This window comes from Helicoverpa zea, chromosome 31 (assembly GCF_022581195.2).
Source record: "Helicoverpa zea isolate HzStark_Cry1AcR chromosome 31, ilHelZeax1.1, whole genome shotgun sequence".
Classification (NCBI taxonomy): Eukaryota; Metazoa; Arthropoda; class Insecta; order Lepidoptera; family Noctuidae; genus Helicoverpa; species Helicoverpa zea.
In genome coordinates this window covers 2,161,728-2,183,720 of record NC_061482.1, presented here as the reverse complement: position 1 = coordinate 2,183,720, position 21,993 = coordinate 2,161,728, and the positions used below count along the sequence as shown (strand labels likewise).

Genomic DNA, 21,993 nt, shown 5'->3' with positions numbered 1-21,993 from the left:
TTAAGTTCCTTTATTCTTTGCACGTCTTCATAAAAATATTAGTTCCCCTCCCCTCCTTATATTTACAAGGCCATATGGGTACTGCGTTTGCCGACAAGCCGTCTCCTAACCAGTCTGCCCAACGTCCTTCATAACGCGCCATATATGCCTAGCTATATGAGCTTCTTGATAGCGCGTTTTTATATTATCCGATCCGATGTTGGTGTAGGGTAACGATAACCGGCCCATGTGTTGTTTTCACATATTTTATTTCCGACAAAATCGCCGATTCAGCCGTTTGCTCGAAAACTTTACTGCAACAGTTTTTGGAATCTATACTAATATTATAAAGCTGAAGAGTTTGTTAGTTTGTTTGAACGCTCTAATGTCAGGAACTACTGGTCCGATTTTAAAAGTTCTGTCAGTGTTTGATATCCCATTTATCGAGGAAGGCTATAGGCTACTTATTATCCGGGTTCGTGCAGAGGTTCCCTCGGGATGCGGGTGAAACCGCTGGCAGGAGCTAGTTATTTATACACGTATAGCACACATTTAAAGAAATATCTCTCTATATCTAGAAATATCGTCTGATAGCTTACGGGCTTCCGATGATGCTACTAACACATTAGTGTCGACTCCGATATCAATCCGGACAGTCTGAAATACTGATACATATTTCATTCACTTCTTCCGATATCGGATCGGTGTCACTAAAAACGATCTCAAACTAAAACAAATAAACATTTCAAATATCATTGTTTATTAGCTACAGTGTCACGATCTACTTGACAAACGTGTCTAATCTAATATGTACCGGAGTATTGTTATTTCTAATGGCCGCCTAAGTACTTAGTAATTGTGACCGCAGTAATCAGTACTTACACTTGGCATAATTACTCGGTTACTTATTAGCAATGCACGTATTAGTTTATAACTGTTATTTTCTTAATAGTGTCTACAGTCGACCATTGACACGTTTTTTACTTCATCTCCGATACGAATATGCTGACGGTATGTTTACTCAAATGATTTGTGAAGGTTGTCTGTACGTTTTAGTTAAATTTTCGCGTTATCTTGACAGGTTAATTATAACTTTCTAACTACCTTATCTGGTTTGTTCGTTTTGTTTATTTCGCCCCTATAAAATCAGTTGGTGGTCCGTCTGACCGTATGTCTGTCACGATCTTTTATTTCGAAAATGCAGGTTATTTTAACTCATATCTTCCGGCCCCAGGGTGTTGTTGAAGACTCTAATTTCTAAGATTTAAGATTTCGTACAAAAAGACAATTTCGTTTATCCAAAAAAACACATATTTAAAACGATTTCTGAATTATTCATAGTGTTCCGGATAAGTGTGTCTGGTTTTTCTTAGAGCCTTTGCCTGAAGTTGCAAATACATCGTTGGAAATATTGCTAGCTTGATTTCGAATCGATTGTTTTAAATCTGTCAGTGGCGCTATCTATTTATTATTGGCTGTTTTTCAGCTGGATGTAAGAGTTTTGAGACACCAGTCTAGGTGGCGCTGCTTAAACAAAAGAAGCACAAAAATTGTGGAAAACTTTTTAACAATACACCTACTTTTCATAAAGTGCCCATCCCTTTTTAATTTCCTTGCGAAGCGTACTCAACAAAATTGACCACTTCACAAAAATAATGATATTAATTAAAATGTCTGAGTGAGCAAGCTTTTTGTGTTTCTATGGCTTCATTTAATTGGTTTTTGTTATCTCGCCATTGGGGTTGAAAACTTTACAAACTAGAGCCACTTGTAACAAATTTTGTATAACTAGCCAACTTTTGGTTAGGCTGCCTGCAATGTTGCAAACCACTCGAAACTGGAAGAGACATAAAGTGGTTTGTGTTATAATGACATGCGCTCGTCATATTCCCAGCGCTGACTGTATTGAGGTCGCTTCCAGTGTAGCTGGGTGATTTAGGACATCAGTGTTTTGTATCTCATCTAGATACCAGTGTCATATAGAGACTGATTTTATGACGTCTCTTACAGTAAATTAAACACAGCTCTATAAACCTATCAGATTGGAGGGTCTGAATAAATTACGTCTGCAAAAAAATTAAAGACGTTTCATTCTGTACGTCTGTCAGCGATTTACCCGCTTCCCGAGGGATCAACCCCTCAGCCGGATAAAAATTTGCCTATATTATTCTGATACACTTACAACTGTAACTACCAGGTTTCATCAAAATTCATGCTGTAGTTCAAACATACAAACTTTTGCAATTATAGCATCAGTATGATGCAAAGCTATCTTATTCCGTTTCGTAGTAAGAGCCTATAGATAAAATGGCTGATCAATGAGAAGCCCGAGCGAAGCGGCCGCAGATCAAATCTCGCATTGATCAATGTAACCTTCTGCTATTACGGGTCCAAGAGGCTTTTTATACCCGCGTTACTAGAGGTCACGAATACATTTACTACGGGTCATGGCACAAGCTTTAACGCCCCAGATGTTCTGATTAAAACTGTCTGAAGACTGCGGAACTGCCCATTTAATCCTTACTAATATAAGCTTGCTTGTTTGTTACGCTTTATCGGTTAAACCGCTGAACTGATTGAGGTGTTTCTATGGAGATAGATGGTAATGTGGAGATGGTGATAGGCTACTAAGATTCTTTTTTGCTTGTAGCTATGTAAGGAACGTAGCTCCCTCGAGAAATCTACTTAGTAATAATATGAATCGGTAGTACCGATGATCGGTTATAAATAAAATGGCTCCCCCTTTGGCCTTCAAAAGTTTGTCCATTCATTTTGATGCTTCGTAACATGTAAGGGATTGTGATTTATGCATGTGCTCGATAAAAATATAATATGAATGATACTCGTATTTTTTGTGCCGTGTTTTCCCAAGAGATGATTGGAAATACATCTAATCTATGCGTTCGGTGATTGGTCTCAGATCAAAGAATTTGTAGGCGGACTTATGTGCAATCATAACTAGAGTATTATATTATAAAGGCAATTGGAGTTTGTTTCCCTGGTTTGACGTTCTAAGGATAAAATATAGTATGAAAGCCCTTGTAGATGGTTATTAGATTCTTTCATCTAAGCAAGTGCGTGCGTACATTGTCAGTAGGCAATATAACTTTATTAGTCTTTTTCATATGTGTGTTATTTCTTTGGTCCTAGGATATTTACTCTTTGGAATCGTACAACTACATAGTTTGACGTTTCGAAAGAGCTAAAAAGTGACTTTGATTTTGACTCCATCTAATTAATTTTTTCTTATTTCAGTTGCCGGTGGCGGATCCATTTTTGGACAAAGTCAACCTTTCCGACTTAGGTAAGTTTTACCCTATCTTTTTATGTTTCACGCAAGTAAAAATATTAACCGACTTACCACAAAAACTTTTAAACGTCAGTTTAACACTTGTCTAAAAAAAAAACATTTTATGACGTTGAAATAAGCTTTATTTTGCAGCCACACTTTTTTTAGACAAGTATTTGACACATGTTTAAGTTTTTATAGTAAGACCATAAGTTTTTAGTACTTGGCTTATAAACCTAGTATACACTGAAGAGCAAAATAAATATAATATGGCGGATTTTCTCACAACTCAGGCTTAGATTATAAGAACTAATAAGCTGGTTAAAAGCTCGAACTAATCTTGGGTCTTATTCAATTTTTTAAATACTTTTTCCTACTCTTTGATTTTCTATACCAAGAAAATTATTGAAGATTTATTTTTATCGTCCCACTATTTTATTAATGAACGTTTCTGTGAACCAATTATTGTCTATTCATTCTTTGAAATATTCCTTTTACCACTTGTATGTCACTTAAAGAACCATAGAAAATCAATTGTGTCTCGCGTATATCTGCGCTCCGACATACAACGGAAATAAGAAATAACGGTTTAATTCCTTCTTTTTCTATCCTTATTATTCACATATTTTCCAAAGAATTATATTTATCTATACTTTCATTTTATGATCGGTGTGTGCGTTGAAATGACCTAATTAACTAGCCACATTTATAATTATTAAACAAACAAACAGTAGTATGTCGCTCCCTAACGGCAATAGTTACCGTTTTCCTGCAATATAGAAATTAGTTTATTTTACCCACACTCGCTCTATTTGATCGCCGTTACATAAGAGCAGGTAAAATATTAACATAAGTACGCTGACCAAGTGCAAAATACAATTTAGAACTGAGTACTTATAAGAAGTAATTGGGTAATGAAATTATATAAATAAATCACAAGTTTTTGCTCGTTTCTTTAGTAGCGACGAATAAAATTAGATGCTGTTTTGTTTATGTGTAAGAAGCATATTTTTGAATGAATCATCATCATTATACTCATATCATCCAATTGCCGTTCACTGCTGAACATAGGCCTCTCCCAACGAACGCCAATACCTTTTCATGGGCAGCCCGCATCCATCCACTTTTGAGTAAATTAATACCAGTCTTCAAATACGCAAACTACGATACAACAATATTCATTCATTACAAAATTTCGACATAACATAAAAAGAAGTCCCATAACATCATTTTATCTGGCAGTCAACAATAATAGTCCTTACGGTCATATAAAATTTTACGATACTTTTGATATAGCGATTAATACTCTGTTTTATCGCAATCTCTGTGGTTTTACTCACCATTTTGTAATAGCATTTGGATAGCAAACACTTCTTGTAAACTCAAAATTGTCTATTAAATGAAAATGTGTAAAGTGTTGGTGTAATGTGAATTTCTAATTGGCACAGTGATGACGTTGGATATGATTATTTGTCTATGTAGTAGGAAATTTTCGTGGTTTGAAGGTATTTAATATCATATTACGTATGTTATGTGCTGTTATGGTAGCGCGTTTTGCCGATGCAAGGCAACTGTGATTAAGTTAAGTCATGTATTTTAAGTTCTAGTCTGGGGACATAGTTCATTAATTCGCATTTGATTATGATAGAAATGACGTCCAAGGACCCATTAGTTTTTTTATTTTTTTGCAATACATGATCTCGACTATCAAACGACGTCTCTTAAAGATCGTGGATAACCCGTAACGCACCTATATTTTTCTATTGTCTGAATTCTGCAAGATTGTAACACGTTTACTTCCAAAACGATTCAATATGTTGGTCCTTTCGGGCCAATATCAAAGCGATTTTATGTCCAATACCTACTGTTCTGTTTTCACTGAAAATAAAAAGGTTCGCATTAGTGTTGATTTGTGAAGTTCTCATAAACCGTTCAGTAGTAAGGAAAGAGTATACAAAGTAGGTCGTAAATAGTGATTGCATCGTTAACTGTCCTAGCTAGGTTTATATCTAGTTGCCATTGTGCAATTAATAGCTATCCATTATTTCTGAATGCGTAAACAAAGTGCAATAAGTATGTATGTGCATACGTTGGAATATACTTTGCATGTAATTTTTAATTAATTTAATGCATTTGTTGTGTTAGATTGGTTACCATCTAGTTTTATTTGTAATGTTTAAAATTTTTACGCTTTCTTCCAATTTAATGGTACTGAAATAAAATGGCAGCTATAAATAACTCAGAAACGAAAGTCAAAATCTTGATGGTTAAATAAATATGTCAAGAATTAAATATCATAATATAAATATTGATGAACTAAATAAAATAAAATTGAAGATCAACGGACGCGCGACTTCCGTATGTTGACTGGCATGCTCATTTTTAGTTTTCTAAACATAGAGCGGCGACTACTGAGACCCGACTAAACAGCGTCACGCCGTCTTTCAGTACTATAGCATGTAAAGATGTGTACTGTAGCGAATACGACGTAAATAATCGTGAAAAAGGTTCCCACAAGTGCGGCGGTTCATTTGTTATTTTCCTCGTTTGGATAAAACGCCATGTGAAACCCGTGCTTCTTCCGCGTTTTTGATGAATTGATTACCACATGAGCGAGTGTGTGCACTTAATAAAAAGAGAGATATAACCAGATTGGACAACATGATCGCATTATTCCAGCACATGATAAATACAAAGAATTTCTCCGAAAAGATCAAAGCTAAATCAAATCGAGCGACCGAATTCATTCGTTCGAATTTCGTTGAAATTCACTCTACGAAAATGATAAAAGACAGCCTATTGAATCAAGAAGAGCGAAGCTGAAGTGTTGAATACACTGTAGAAACGTCGGAGACGCTCAGTTGTGTTGAGAAGTGATGCACTGTGGTCGCATCGGGCTGGCGGGGCAGACGGCCAAGGATCGACGTAGGGGCGGGCGCGGCGCTGGCGGTGTCAAGTTCGCGCGACTCCCGGCGTGGCGCGCGTATAATTAGCAGTGAGCCGTGGGAGGCGCGCCGGGCCGCACCGAGAGGCGGCGGGCGATGCGCCGCCCTGGCCCCGCGCATGCTGCGCCTACACTACTTCTCGGACAACCCCGCGCTCGCCGCCGAAGACCCCGACGAGTCCGTCTACTCCATCGAGCTCATCAAGGAGTTCGAAGCCGTCGGTCGCGCCTGGAAGGCGTTCCTAGCTGACTGGCTCCTCAAAGGTTGTTTATGTCCGGCTTGTTTATGTCACCCACGCCACTCTTGCGCAATTGCCTGTTGATGTTTGCGTTTGTTTGTGACAGTGACGGCTCACATTCATTCGGTACTCTAGTGATATCTATCTAGGCAGTGCTACTTCGAATTATCCTCTTTCAAATAGATGCTTTATCGTAACCTCTGTTAGTGATGTTTTGGTTGGCAGGTAAACTGTTTGAATTATTAGCTTAGTGTTTATAGTGACAGGTTGAATAAGAACTGAATTTCCTGCTGTCTCTTCAAGATATTGTTCAAGTTATATGCGTTTAATGTAAATATTGACACGTTCTGATGTCACTATCCAATTGTGAAACGTTGGGTGGCAGTGATGAATGAAAAGTGGTTTATTGTTGAAAGCATTTGTAATTATCTCATTGAACTGATCATGTACTTGGGTTTAGATCTTATTATAATTTTTGAATAAAGTTATTTCAAGTCAAAGAATATTCAAACTGAACCATTTATACATTCAAGTCTAAATCGCAGTCATTATTTAAAACCGATTTGCAAATTCAGCTGTTGCCGTGACTTCACAAATACAGTCCACTTGAGGTTAACGATGACGTCACATCCTCACCGGCGCGCGCGCAACGCAACAGCAATGAGCGTAAATAAACAAATAGGCATCAGTATCTAACATTTATTGAATATTGTTTGCATAGCAACGGGTCTGGCTTAAAATTCACACATTAGTTTTTTCATTCTGAGAGTTTCTTTTAGACGATAATTTTGCCTGTTATTTTGCTGTAGAGTGTAAATTATAGAAGGTCTGTGCTCTAATCATTTTTGAAATTGAATATTCTTGGTACATTTCGGTCTTCATTTAACAAAGTTTTCTTAAGATTCATCAAAACTTAGATCTAATTAATTCTTAGAGAAAAATCATTTCGTATTTTTATTTTCATTTCTAGTCTTCTTTATTGCAGTCATTATCTACCATAACGAACTTCATATATTCCGTACAGAGTTTCTGAAAAGTCGTCATCACATTTTCTTTTTTATCAAATTGCAAACGAACGCAACATCATTAACGTTGTACAGTCAACTTAAGGTCAGTGGTAACAGTTTTATAGGAAAAGCGTACTTACCTATTACTATTGAGTTAAGGTGCATGACAGTTACCACTGATGTGCGGTCTACCGTACAGACGACAGCGCGTCAAACTACCTCAATCTGTCAAGTTTCTTCAATAGATTTTCAACCTTATCACGATAGTGGAAGGTTTATGTTCGACTGGTAAAATTGGCGTGATGACAGGGTAAAAAAATAGCGATTCTAATTAGCCCGTCTTTAAGATAACCAAAAAATATTGGACACGTATTTTTTATTTTAACAGAAAATTAATATATAATGGCGTCCACGGCCGATTTCGGCCACGGCGGCTGTTCTCATTTAAGGAGATCAGCCACCTGCGCAGGACATATTATAGTGCACGAGCATTTGCGCAGACACAGGTGCACTCCCTATTCCTTCACTCTCATAACCCGATGGGACGGCAATCCGATACGACCGAAGAGAGATCAGGCGCAGGACCGACATTTACGTGCTCTCCGATGCACGGGTGAATCAATCACCAACTTCCAGACTACAGGCTGCTTTGTGAAAGTCTAAGAAAACCCACCAAGCGATTTCGGCCCGACCCGGGAATCGAACCCGAGACCTCGAGCACAGCAGTCGCGCTTGCGACCACTAGACCGACGAGGCAGTCAAAGTTAAAGTTGTTGCATACCTAAAATACTATTTTATAAAATAATATTATTTTAGGTATTTTTTTTAATATATACTATACTTCGGCCGTTCAGAGAATGCGTTCCTGACACCTATCAGTTAGTCACGACTAGTGATGGGCACAACATAACACTGAGTTCGTTACCGTTCCTTCAAAATGAACCGCCGCATTATTTTAAGATTATTTTCGTTTTAAATTGGCGGAATCATTTGTTTTATATTTTAGTTATTTAAGTGGAAACCAAAAAAAGGTAATATTCATATAATAAAATTGTTTTATTTATTCTTTGTTACAAGTACATTGAATTGAATGTGCGAACAGAATATTAATCAGACTCCGATTTGCTTGAGGAGGTGGTGTCTTCATCATCATCTTCGCCTACATGTATAATTATATTATTATCAATAACAGAATCAATCCTGATATCTCGGTCTAACAAAAGCCGGGTAATCAAATAAAAAAAGATCGAAAACACTTGAAAAACGTGGTCTATGCGCACGAAACGACAACGGACGACTGTTTTAGCGTCACAAAATGGCGGCCCATAACGCCATTTGGGGTTACCATTTTTAATCTAAGTATAAAAATGCGGTTTGGTCATAGTTTTATTTTTATATTTCATAAACGTTATAATTAAGTCTTATAGTCCATTATTTTCCAATTCTTAAAAAGAAAATCAAAACGTATTATTTTATATTATAACTGTATAAGAACAGATTACGATACTTGCCTGTTATTTTTAGCACAGCACTACAAAATATAAACCGCTGACATAACCTTGTAATAGCGCAGTATAGATTTAGAAAAATATTGTTTACCAAGTTATTTGACACTCAGTTTGGCACAAAATTATAACATTCATTGATTATTGATATAATAATGTTGTTTTAATGCTCCTCAATTGTTAAAACGGTAAACAACCAGCAAAAATATTTTTATCGTAACTGCAACGCCATTGCAAAGTTACGTCGTCAGTTCAATCGCGACGTGTCAGGAACGCATTCTCTGAATGGCCGAACTATAAGATATAATGCAACAAAGGTTGAGAGGATTGTGACTTCACAGTTATGTAAAATTTGTACCTCAAAACTGACGTTACACAAAATTCAAACGTGTTGTATCTTCGTTGTTATATGTTTGTGAGAGAAAAGAAAAAATACGTATCAGTTATTTCAGGTTTATCTAAAAGACGGACTTATTATTTTTTTTCGTTCACCATGCCTTTGACAGATTCGGGTAAGGTTGACCTACCTGGCGTCTGTACCTTATACTTTTTAATTTGATACTCGTATGTGCCCTGGGTTTCACTCTCTATTCATAGCGTCTTTAAATTAAAATTCATGAGGCATACGTAGTTTATCATTGTATATACATGAAGCCGTGATGAAATATTTATTGCTTTAGATGCAGCGGTAGATAATTACCACTAATTAAATGCAATTGCTTTGCTGTTGGGAGCGACATAATCTCTGTAGTAAAAATAAATTTGTTTTTAAATAACCCTTTTAATAGGAAATGGCATTTTCGTTTTGCACTTTATGTAATACAATATATTTGGAAAAAAACTCTGTCGTCTTAGACTGAAAACCACGAAAATTGAATTTAAAAAATGCACATTTAGAAAACAAATCTTCGCAGAACATATCCTAATTCTTCCTCCTGTAAAGTTCTTACACTTATTTACTAACTTAAGGTTTTCACTCTTAGGCGCCTTGTCTTTAAGAATGAGCAGTTTCGATAAACTAAGTTCTAACGATTATTCAGGTTTCCTTTACAAAACATCGAAGAGTCAAATATTACAGTAGCAAACAGAATGAGAATATATGAATAATATTTTTTGAAAACTTTTGAACAACACATGAAAATTTACAGATCCAATATCAATATTGTGATATTAAATTTATCAATATTGATCCAATATCAATATTGTAATAGTGCGATACATGACTAAACAAATATTTGGAAAAACTGATTCGTCCAACTGAAATTCAATTGGCAAAAAGTTATTTACTTGTAGTTCAATTATTAACGCTTCAGTTATTTAAGAGTTTCGTGGGAACATATTTTATTCAAAACGCTGAACAGTGGAAAATCCATTTGTGCAAAATGATTTAACTCGTTAATCTTTTTAAATCCTTGATTCCTTCCAATAATTTTTTTACAAAATTAAATAACATATTTTATCATAAAATACTGAATAGTGAAAATTAATTCGTAAACAGAACTATTTTTCTCGTTAATCTTTTGTAATACTATTTATTAAAAGTGAGTACTGAATATTGCCAATTAATCCTCAAACAAAATAATTTCCATTTTATTCCAAGTAATAATAAACATTTTAATCCCTCATTACGCCCACTAATTCTCGAAGCTCTAAACAAAGGAATTAGCTCGATAAACCTTTTGATTTGGTCAGCGTTATTTTCTTCTCAGTACTTGGAATACAATATGGAGTGTACCACTTGAAACTTCCGCGCTGCATTCTGCTTTGTCCACTTGCCTTTTAGAGAAAGACCGAAATTAGTAATAAAGTATTGTAGAAGTGTCATTGAATCAATTAATACATGGGTAGTTTTTTGCAATACCATAGTCAAGTAGGTTTGTATGTACTTTCTAAGTATATCTTGGACACCAATGGCTAATAAAAAGGTGAAGGAAAACATCTTGAGGAAATCTGGACTATATAGTCTGAAATTACCAATCCGCATTGAGCAAGCGTGGTGATCTCAATCCTGCTCCGTGTGATAGGAGGCCGCAGCCCAGCAGTGGGACGATAAAAAGGCTGTAACAGTAAGACAGTAAAGTCAAAGGTTTTTCTTCCATAGAGACCTATTACAGGTACTTAAGAAACGTCAAACTAGTTAAGCGGTTCCAAAGAGTGGGTCTTACAGAGAAGAACCAGCGAGAAACTCCATAGACACTCTTTAAAAATAAGTGTTTACAATATTTGTAATGTTACTCAAACGCACGATAAACCTTTTGATTTGGTCAGCGTTTTGTTGTTCTCAGTACTTGGAACACAATATGGCGTAGCAAGGTTGAGGGTGTCAGGTATTCGCCATGGGAGCTAGAGTGTACTTCGAGTATCACTTGAAACTTCCGTGGGGCATTCTACTTTGCTCAGATTTAGATTTTAGAGCTAATAATAAAGTATTATGTACTCTAGAAAAGGTATTATTGTGTTACTTATATAAATAGGTTTTTATGCAATAATACTTACGTCTTGGTGGTTTTCTTTTGAGCAAAGAGGCTACCTTTTTATAAACTTATCTGAACTCTGAAAATTCTAAATGACTAGCGGTTTTCCGCCGACTAAACCCGTGTCCCGTGGGAACTTTTTCCCGCAACCGGATAAAAAGCACCCTCTGTTTATCATAACTCTGTTTAGTACTTTTAGCGTGAAATCGCGACAAACACAGTTACTTTCCTATACACAATTTTAATAATGATAGGTAAGGCATTTTTTATTCCCAATTTTGGCATATTTTATCAAAAAGTCAAATATGATTGTTTAAATATTAATTTTCCTTTATTAAATAATACACAAAGCGTAGTGAGGGTATCTCCCATTTTCACTAACGGAAAATTAAATTGAATTTTCGCCTATCTATTGATAAATTCAGCAGACTGTGTCCAATTCACTGGTTCGTTGTGATTGACAATATCGGCCTGACACATACTCATTACCTATTCGTGAAATATTTTATGTGAGGTAAAATTTACTTAAAATCTATTTGAAACTTTCCATCAATAACATAAGGTTGATAAATTCTTATTTTCATTAACTTGATAGACTGTACTGTATTAGTAAAGGTTTTGTGACCTGAAAACAACTACAGAACGTCAAAATACTAATAAATTAATATTATGCAATATACAGGAATGAATTTTAAGCAGTGCGCTAAAAAAAACTGGTGGTCCAGAATCATTAACAGGACATATCTGCATCATCAGTAAAAAAATTTTTTTCATTCTTTTGTCCACCCTAAAATCAGCAAAATATGGATACCAACAATTCTTACGCGCGCCGAGTAGCGCTCGCGTCAGTAAACCGGTTTCGCGTTGCCGCCGTGCCTACTATGACGACTGTGACCGTGCAATCGGTTACAAAATAAACACTTTCAAACTCAACAAAACACGACAAAATAAAAATATACGTATCTATAAAACTTATTTAAATAGAAGTTGACAAAGTTTGCGCACTGGATAAAATTCATTCCTGTATTAAATTAATGGAATAACGTTTCAAAAGGCCTTTTTACTTCCATTCAACTTTCAAAAAGTAATAGACCCCCTGTTGTCATTGAACATCCTTGACAGTCGTTACGGCTAGTCAAAAGCCAGTAAGTCTGACACCAGTCTAACCAAGGGGTATTGGGTTGCCCGGGTAAATGGGTTGAGGTGGTCAGATAGGCAGTCGCTCCTTGTAAAGCATTGGTACTCCGCTGAATCCGGTTAGACTGGAAGCCGACTCCAGCAGTGTTGGGAAAAAGGCTCGGAGGATGAATTTTCAAAAAGTCCTGTCTCTTTCCACTTCAAAAAAAAGTTGCGATATTTTAACCCGACTACCAAGAAGGGCAATGTTTGTTAACTTTGCTGTACCGGACGTGTGCTTAATGGTTCCTATCGACTCATGTTTCAGTTTAAAATGTTTGAACACTGCATTCCTCAGTCATTCGATACGCCCCATACACTTAAAAATGTCCATACGAACGTCTAGACCAAATAATATCATCATCATCAGCATTTTTTTAATGTCCCACTGCTGGGTACAGGCCTCCTCTCACACAGTGAAGGATTGAGCGTTAATCACCACGAGTGTTTATTGCGGGTTGGTGATTTCAGACTATAGTCCAGGTTTCCTCAAGATATTTTCCTTCACCTCTCGTCCGTCATGGGTGACGAAGATATACTTAAAAAGTACATAAAAGGTCAGTTTTTATTAATTTTTAAAACTAGAAAGTTTCTAGTAAGTATATCTCTAGAATTTGTTACCAATAACTTAGACCTTATCTTTTACTTCCTGGGCTGTTCCTAATTTATTTGTGGTCAGTACAAAATGTTCTCCGCTTCCATTCATCTCTGTCAGTCGTCATACTAATATCCACTTCCTTTTTATTTATGTCCTCTTTCGGGCTATCCATCCATTTTTTCACCGCCCTGCCCCCCCCATCTATCCATATTAAGCACACTCATTGTATCATGTGTTTCATCCTATCTCATTCCATGAAAAACTCTGGCTTCTAATTAATATGACTTAGAACTTATTGACCTAATTAATCGCGAAGATGAGACCTATTTTTCATAAAAGACTACAAACAGGCTTCGCTGTACCTGAGTTTCATATCTGCGCCGCTCCCGTGGGAATAAAAAAGTAAATCAAAATTTTCATAAAATGAAGTGAGCTAATATATGGGCGCTTTATAGTGATGCGGATACAAAGGAAAGTTGAATTATTATTATAAACATGATTTATGCGGTACTTATTTACATTGTGTTTTTGAAAACTAGTTCGTTCTTCTTTATGTGTTTTTACATGGTTATTGGTTATATAATTTCAAATGTGATTTGATGTGCTATTATATTTCTGATTATTAATCTTATTTCATTTGAATTGTATTCTATTTTAATTTTAAGTAGTCTCGGTATTGCACAAGGACTACTTTGAGGTATATTACAACCGCGAACCGAGAATATCACGCCTCATATCGAATGTTAACTTAAGTACACATCAAAAACCATTTTATTTTGATTTTCCCACTACGAAACATTTACCTTAATCAAAGTTTGGTCTTGTCGATAACCTAGTTACGTGATATTGTTACGGTTTTCCTGATAACCATTGTTTATCATCGCTTCCCGTTGGACGGTCCACGATATGTAAAATAGATTCCAAAATTGAACCGCTGTTTATTGATTGAAACTTGAAACAATATGCGCGTTGCTTTATTGTGTTTACTGTGTTTTTCTATCTGCCTTAACTACTTTAGGTGTCGTATTTTTTCCACTATCGAACTGTTTGGTCAGGGTTCATAAACACAAAAATATTCTGATGCCTGATTTTGTGTTTACTTAATAGTTTCATTAAGTTTAATGGTGTTATTTTTTTATTTTTCATTATGTTATTTTAAAAAAATCATAACCAAATACGTTTCAAACGTCATAGTTTCAGTCAACAATGACTCGATCGCCTTCATATTTCCTTTCACAGACAAGGAAAAAACATACGCACACACGTGCGAAATCTAAAATAATACGATAAAACATTGTTAAAATTAACCAATCGCGTTCCGAACACCGTCGAGTGTGCCGACTTTAACAAACACTAGTGTACGAGCGAAGTTATAAATAGCCGTCCAAAATGACTCATATCTTATTTTATGTCCGTGTTGCCGTACCACGAGCATGTTTCAATGTACGATAAATAAAAATTCTTTTAATTATGATCTTTACAGAGGAAGATGAGTCCCAGATATTCGTGAAGTTCTTCAAGTTTCACAAATGTTACGACTTGATACCGACGTCGGCGAAGTTGGTGGTATTTGACACACAGCTACTGGTGAAGAAGGCGTTCTTCGCTCTCGTCTATAACGGTCAGTGACCCCGTACTCCTGTATCTATGGCCATTTATGTTGAGTGCAAATATCAGGTTAGTTTACTAACATAAAAGTTACTAGGAACAAATATTTTGCTCATCATAATGCCGCTGTTGTTTTTTCCTGCTTTTCAATGTCATTTTGGTTTTGACGTGTACTGTTTTGTTAGGTTATATTTATTATAGTAACTGTTAGAGCGTCGTTAAGTATAGTGCCTAGTTATAGCAGAGCCCAGGTCAAGTTGTTAAGTTGTATTATTATTATTTTTTTTACACCTTGACCTGATCTCCCCTAGCGTTCATACAACGTAATTTTTTCTGAGCGAATGCAAAAGCGATGCGATTTTTTATATACTCTAGCGAATATAATTGCAAAGCGAGATTAAATACATACATAATATGTACATCAACATGTTCATATAACATTTCTGATTTATTTATACAGCTGTGGTGTTCAATGTACGGCCGAATCCCATAAGAAACAATACGGCCGCGTTGCCATGGAAACCAAGGTGTTTATCGTTCCTGAACTTTTACAGAAAAAGGCTTAATTGCGAATTTTACACCACAGTTATTATAATATTATTTTATAGTAAATAAATCGATACTATAAACAGGTTTAAAACACGATTTTATACGAATGTTAGGCAAGACTTCTTTATAGATTATATTTAATCAGTGTTTAGAAGATAAGGCCGATAAAGTCATTGAACTTTATGACTTTAATATCAAGAGTATTGATTAAATTAGCTCGTATTCGATTACAATCTCTGCCTTGCGGTTGTATTGTTTCTTAAGGCGGTTTTATCCGACAGAAGACAGGGCAATTGCGAAATCACTATCACACTATCTTGTATGTTGATATCAAGATTAGTTGATACTAGCTTCCACCTGCGTCCTGAGGGAAATACTTCCTGCACATATTGATAAAAAGTAGTCCATGATATTTTGATACATAAGCTATAATAATGACAAGTTTCATCAAAATTCATACAGAACTTTCTGCGAGAAAGAGGAACAAACATCCAAACATGCAATTTTGCACTTATGATATAAGTAGAATGATACATGCTGTGTGTAACTATTTGTATCCAAATTGCTTCTAACTACTGAGACTGGTATTCCCACAGATATAGTGAATGGTTTTCCTTATACCTATAATAGGAATAGCTTTGCCTCGTTACACAACTGAGGAAATCTGATACTATACTCTTAAATATCAAGTTGGGTTTGACCAATGTATGTATGTTTCAGATGTAAAAAAATCTATAAGTTTGTATGATATATAACAGCTAAATAAGATTAAATACATTTTATAGTATTCTTAATATAAATGGTGTCATGTACTTTAAGCGTTAAATTGAACACCATTATAGTTCGGCCATTCAGAGAATGCGTTCCTGACACGTCGCGATTGAACTGACGACGTAATAACATTCATTGATTATTGATATAATAATGTTGTTTTAATGCTCCTCAATTGTTAAAACGGTAAACAACCAGCAAAAATATTTTTATCGTAACTGCAACGCCATTGCAAAGTTACGTCGTCAGTTCAATCGCGACGTGTCAGGAACGCATTCTCTGAATGGCCGAACTATAGTACGCAGCATTGCATTTAGAAAAATAAATTAAAAATAAAATTGGCATTTTATTTAAGCTACGAGAATAAAATTATTATTGCTATATGCACGATATCACCAGATATTTTTCTATGCGTCTTGCTCTGCCTTCTGTCTAACAAATAACTAAAGTTGGAATACTCAAACGTCAATTAACTAAGGTCTTTCTGTCGCAGTGACTTTCGTAACAGAGATAAAATGATCTTTGAGCAGCACTTAAAAATTAAGTGACGTTTCTGTGCTCGGTAGTTAGAGCCGTTTATTATAGTCAAGTGCGACATACATAGTTACCTGCAATTTATATAAATTATCATGTATAGCTGTCATATTCAGTCTTCAGTGTCATTTGTGAACACTTGATGGCAACACCCACTCGAACTTGTTATCCAGTTTAATCTTGATTTAGGTAGTGTTGCCAGGTGCGTGGAGTATCTTTATTATACACTATTTCATGCACTTTTTTTATAAATAGTTTTTTTTTTCACGGCTCAGAGTTTAGGGTGCAAAGTTGTACTCGATCACTATAATAGCGAAATTCAAGCGTATTTTTTATGAAAATTGACACTTCCATTCGGTGGAGATTGTAATATTACAGTTGCTCAATCAATAGGCTTGTAGGTCGTATCTAGAATATTTGACGTAACCGAATTATTCAGCGATGATTTACGTTGGCCACCAATACCACAACATTGGCCAGCCAATACCAATTCCAAGTTTGCTACTTGACTTCTACCTTTATATTGGCCACCAATATTCCAACATACATTGGCCAGCCAATACCAATTCCAAGTTTGCCAACAGGAGTCCGCGCTGCGCCTCTATGGGACTCGCAGCGCCACAAGTATGTGGGCATGCTCACCATCACGGACTTCATCAAGATACTGCAAATGTACTACACCAGTCCCAATGTCACCATGGAAGAACTTGAGGAGCACAAACTTGAGACTTGGCGCGGTGAGTTGAAAATGTCATCTTATGTATAAAAAAATGGTTTATGTAAATGCTGCAAGTCTCCTGAGCCTTTTCCCAACTACGTTGGGGTCGGCTTCCAGCCTACCCGGATGTAGCTGAGTACCAGCGTTTTACAAGGATCGACTGCCTATCTGTTCTCCTCAACCCAGTTGCCCGGGCAAAGGCCGGGAAAAGTCGTGAACCTGCTTACTCTATAAATAGAAGACCTGCCACCTTACGAAAACAAATTCATGTACTCAGAAAGGAAAGTCCATCTTAAAACTTCCTAAGAGTTCAATATATGTTTAAATAAGCTTAACAAATCTCAGTCGCCACGAGGTAAACCAGGACTCGTCAACCTGGTCTAAGTTGACTGTCAATCAGATACACTCAACCTTCATTGGTGGTAACATGTAACGTGATGTTCACATCTCCTCCAATGTTCAAATAATCCCTAAACTATTTCAATTCTAAACAAAATTTGCCGACATTTTCAGAAGTACTGCAAGGATCGGTAATGCCGCTGGTGTCCATTGGGCCCGACAGCTCGCTGTTCGAGGCCATCCGAATTCTGATCACCAACCGCATCCATCGATTGCCCGTCATCGAACCGGAGACAGGCAACGTGCTCTACATACTCACGCATAAGAGGATACTGCGTTTTCTATTTTTATATGTGAGTATTAACTTATTTATTTTTTTAAGAGCTCGTAGGTAAGATCGGTCACAGACCGATCGATCATAAAGTTCGCAAGGCTTGGCGTGGTCTTCCCGTGGTTGTGTCACCATCTGTCACCTGACATGACGAGTTCTTGAGTGTCGGAAGGCACGATAGACTGGTGTGTCCCGGCGTCCCAGGTGTCATATAAACATCTTTGGTAGACGATACGTTAGACGTCAGGTAGGCAGCTGCAGGTGGGGTAGGGGGCAAACCAACATCATCTTGCCCAATTACCAATCTCACCTGTCCGGTGGTCACCCAGCTGAGTAACAGACGAGGCTCTGGCGGCCGACTGCTGGCGGTATTTCATTTCATTCCTTCATTCATCTCCATAGCTAAAAATATCCCAAACTGCGCGGTGAGTATGGACAATTAATCTCTATTCATGAAAAGCCACTGCGCCAAGTCCTCAGCCCCGACATCCAATTTCGACCACGGCAGCAGTCAAGGAAGTGACGGGGCAGGGCGTCCTCAGAATCTCCGGCAGAGATCTGGCTGCCATAAAAGACGACGAATGGAGCAATGGAGCAATGGAGAAATCCGCAGAAAAACCAAAGTCACCGACATGGTAATGGATTGGGCACACAGATCGTGGGTTGCTGAAGACCGAGCAAACTGTCGAACCTTGGGGGATGCCTTTATGGATGTCTTTCGGCTGAAACGACAGCTGCATCAAGATAGACCTTGAAACTTTGGAAGCGTCCCCAACATAGTTGGGAAAAGGCTAGGCAGATGATGTTTATAATATTTTTATTGTGTAACTTATATTTTTGTTTCCTGTATCTTCGTTTTATATAATATTGGTATTAACCTGATTCCAGATAAACGACTTGCCAAAGCCCGCGTACCTGCAACGCAAGCTCCGTGACCTGCGCATAGGCACTCACAATGACATCGAGACTGCCACCGAAGACACGTCTATCATAGACGCGCTTCGGAAATTCGTCAACCGTCGCGTCTCTGCGCTCCCCATCATCGACAGTGACGGACGTCTGAAGGACATTTACGCCAAATTCGACGTCATTGTACGTATTCATTTTGTTTATTTTATCTTGAATCTTAATGGATATTTTGACTTGAATGTTATTGATGAAAATATCTGGTACGGATGGAGATGTTGTCTTTAAATGATTCACGATGACAATAAACAAAGGTCACGGCGAGTTCATAGCGGGCGCGAGCGCACAGTGCTATCGCGTTGCGCGGCATGTGTGCGTTTTGTGGTGATTATGTATTTTTACGGACAGTCCCGTAACTTAACAAGCTTATAAGTTTGTGATTTTTCATGATACGGTTTTGAAATTTCGTACATAGATTCTTTACATAAAAATACTAGATAGGTGTATCAGGTTTCGCATAAACAAAAAATAACGTTGTATATGTGTAATAATATTTATGTATTTACGTCTATTTTAGTATTATATTAAAATGTTAATCTCTAGTTGTCTTATACATGCCTTTCTAAGTAAGTAATGCACCTACCATGTTATGTCTGCATCACCTTAAGGTTGACTGGAGAGAATGCCCATGGCATTAAGTCCGCCTTTGTAATTGTATGATTTCATAAAGTTAAATAAATAAATAAAATAAATAAATAGTTTGGTCTTCTAGAAAGTAGAACTGTCATAAAACAGTGTCGGCGTCGTCTTTTTCTTTGGTTTCCTTTTAAATAGGGAAAGCCAGAGCGGCTCCAATAGTCTTCTTTTTCCCTAGGGCCATGAATCCACGGGAAACAGTTTTTATTACTATTTTCTAAACATTGCCTTTGATTGTGTGTACTCCATGCTATTCGTGTCGTAAATTAAATTCTCGTGGAAGTCTGACATTGCCCCACAAAGTGTGCTGCTAGAGTAGGTAATTCGATAAACTTGTATGTGCGGGGTATAAATACATTAGGTTGCAGCGCCGGTCTTCATAGACACTATTTACGTACTAATAAGTGTTTATGAAGTTAGTTTACGTTCTATAAACTGGAATTGCCCTCGCTGTAAACAATTTACAATGGGATCTTACTTTTGCATAACTTTTAAAATTAGTTCTTCCAAAATATTCGTGCTTGATGTGCGTCCATTACTCCTGAGTGAGCAGTGTGAGTTCATTAGGCCAAGTATTTGCAGTTTGTATACCAGCATTTCAGCTTCTGCTTGGGCCGCCTCTGCGATGATCGTCCGCCGCCGGGATTGTTTAGGGCGGCCACGTTTACGCTTCCCTTATGGATTCCAGTCAAGGGCTTGCCTCTAGATGTGATCGGGTCCCTTCGGAGCGTGTCTCCGATCCAGTTCTAGTTGCGACGTTTGAACTGCTGGTCGATCGGTGTCTCACCGCAGTTATCCCACAGGTCTACGTTGGAGAATTTCTCGGGCCAGTATATGCCAAGAATAAGAAGAAGGCAGCGATTGACGAAGACCTGGAGCTTACGCGAGATGTCTTTTATGGCCTTCCACGTTTCGCATCCGTACAGCAATACAGTTTTGACATCGGACCGGAATATCTTGAGCTTAACTTTCCTGGTCAGTTTCCGTGATTGCCACACAGGACGGAGCTGTGCGAAGGTTGCTCTCCCTTTGGCGATCCTCGAGGTAATGTCCTCCTCGGTCCCTCCTGTTTCCAACACAACACTACCGAGGTAGGTGAACTTGTGGACTCTCTCCACTCCCTCTGTGCCGATGAGCAGCGGTAATGAGCACGTCACTCCACTCCGGGTGTTAATTTTCAAACCCGTCTCCGGCCATGGAGTCTCCATGGAATCGACCGTTTCGCCGTAGGTCGTCCAGTTTGGCTTGCATTTCAGTTCGCGTGTGGCTCAATAGGCATCGGTCGTCGGCATAATCCAGATCTTCCAAGACGTTGGATAGTCGCCACTCTATGCCGCGGCGCTTGTTTTTGGTGGTACGGTTCATGATGCCATCAAGGACAACAAGGAAGAGGAGAGGCGAAAGGAGACACGCCTGGTGCACACCCGCATGAACCGGTATGTCCTCCGAGAGGAGGCCGTCGTGAGTTACCCTACAAGAATATTTCCCGTAGATAGCCTTAATTATGCTCATGATCTTCTCGGGGACTCCAATTTCACGAAGCCGGTCCCAGATGCAATTCCATCGCAACGTGTCGAAGGCTTTTCCGAAGTCCACAAAGGTCAAGTACATTTCCCTCTGCCATTCTGATGCCTGTTCGAGGATTGTGCGCAAGGTGTTGTTCTGGTCCGTGCACGATCGATTGCGACGGAAGCTAGCCTGCTCTTTACGCAGAAGAGGCCCCTGACAACCTATCCAGGATGATCTGGCAGAGGACACCTTGGAAGGAGTCGAGAGCAAAGTGATGCCTTTCCAATTGCCGCATTCACTCAGGTCTCCCTTCTTGGGGACGGTGATGAGAAGGCCAGTCATCAGCTAACTTGGCTAACCAGATGTTCCGCAAAAGGAGAGTCAGCGCGTTTGCTGCGGTGGTAACGTCGGCTTTTAGCATTTCCGCTGTGATGAGGTCGACTCCTGGGGCTTTTCCATTTTTCAGCCTATAGATAGCCTTCACTACCTCCTCCCCTGTAGGAGGAGACACATCGATGTCCAGGTTTGATGTGGGCAAGCTGGCAGCAGGTATGGCCGTGGTTACGGGGTCATTCGAGACTCAGAAGATTTCCTCGAAGTGCTCCCGCCATTGTTGAAGCTGTCCCTGCGATGTCACAATCAGCTGGGCTCCTTTGTCTTTTAAGGGCTGCTTCTTCCTCTGGTTCCGATCCCCGGACAAGGTCTTCGTCGCCTTGTACACCTCCCTGAGATTACCGGAGTTAGCAGCACGTTGTGCGCAATCCGCAGCAGTATCAGCCCAGTGTCAGCCCAACGCAGGAAAATTTTCCTGCGTATCAGGC

At 38.1% G+C, this 21,993-nt stretch overlaps 1 protein-coding gene across 1 annotated transcript in view; it reads left to right on the top strand.

The window, feature by feature from the left end:
- The window catches only part of LOC124644741, a 112,311-nt gene that overhangs the window by 69,401 nt on the left and 20,917 nt on the right, over positions 1–21,993 (top strand). The window contains exons 10-14 of the mRNA XM_047184235.1: positions 3,235–3,283; positions 14,695–14,832; positions 17,258–17,410; positions 17,905–18,083; positions 18,950–19,153. Of these exons, the coding sequence (XP_047040191.1) occupies positions 3,235–3,283; positions 14,695–14,832; positions 17,258–17,410; positions 17,905–18,083; positions 18,950–19,153 (723 nt within the window). The remainder of the gene's footprint in view (positions 1–3,234; positions 3,284–14,694; positions 14,833–17,257; positions 17,411–17,904; positions 18,084–18,949; positions 19,154–21,993) is intronic.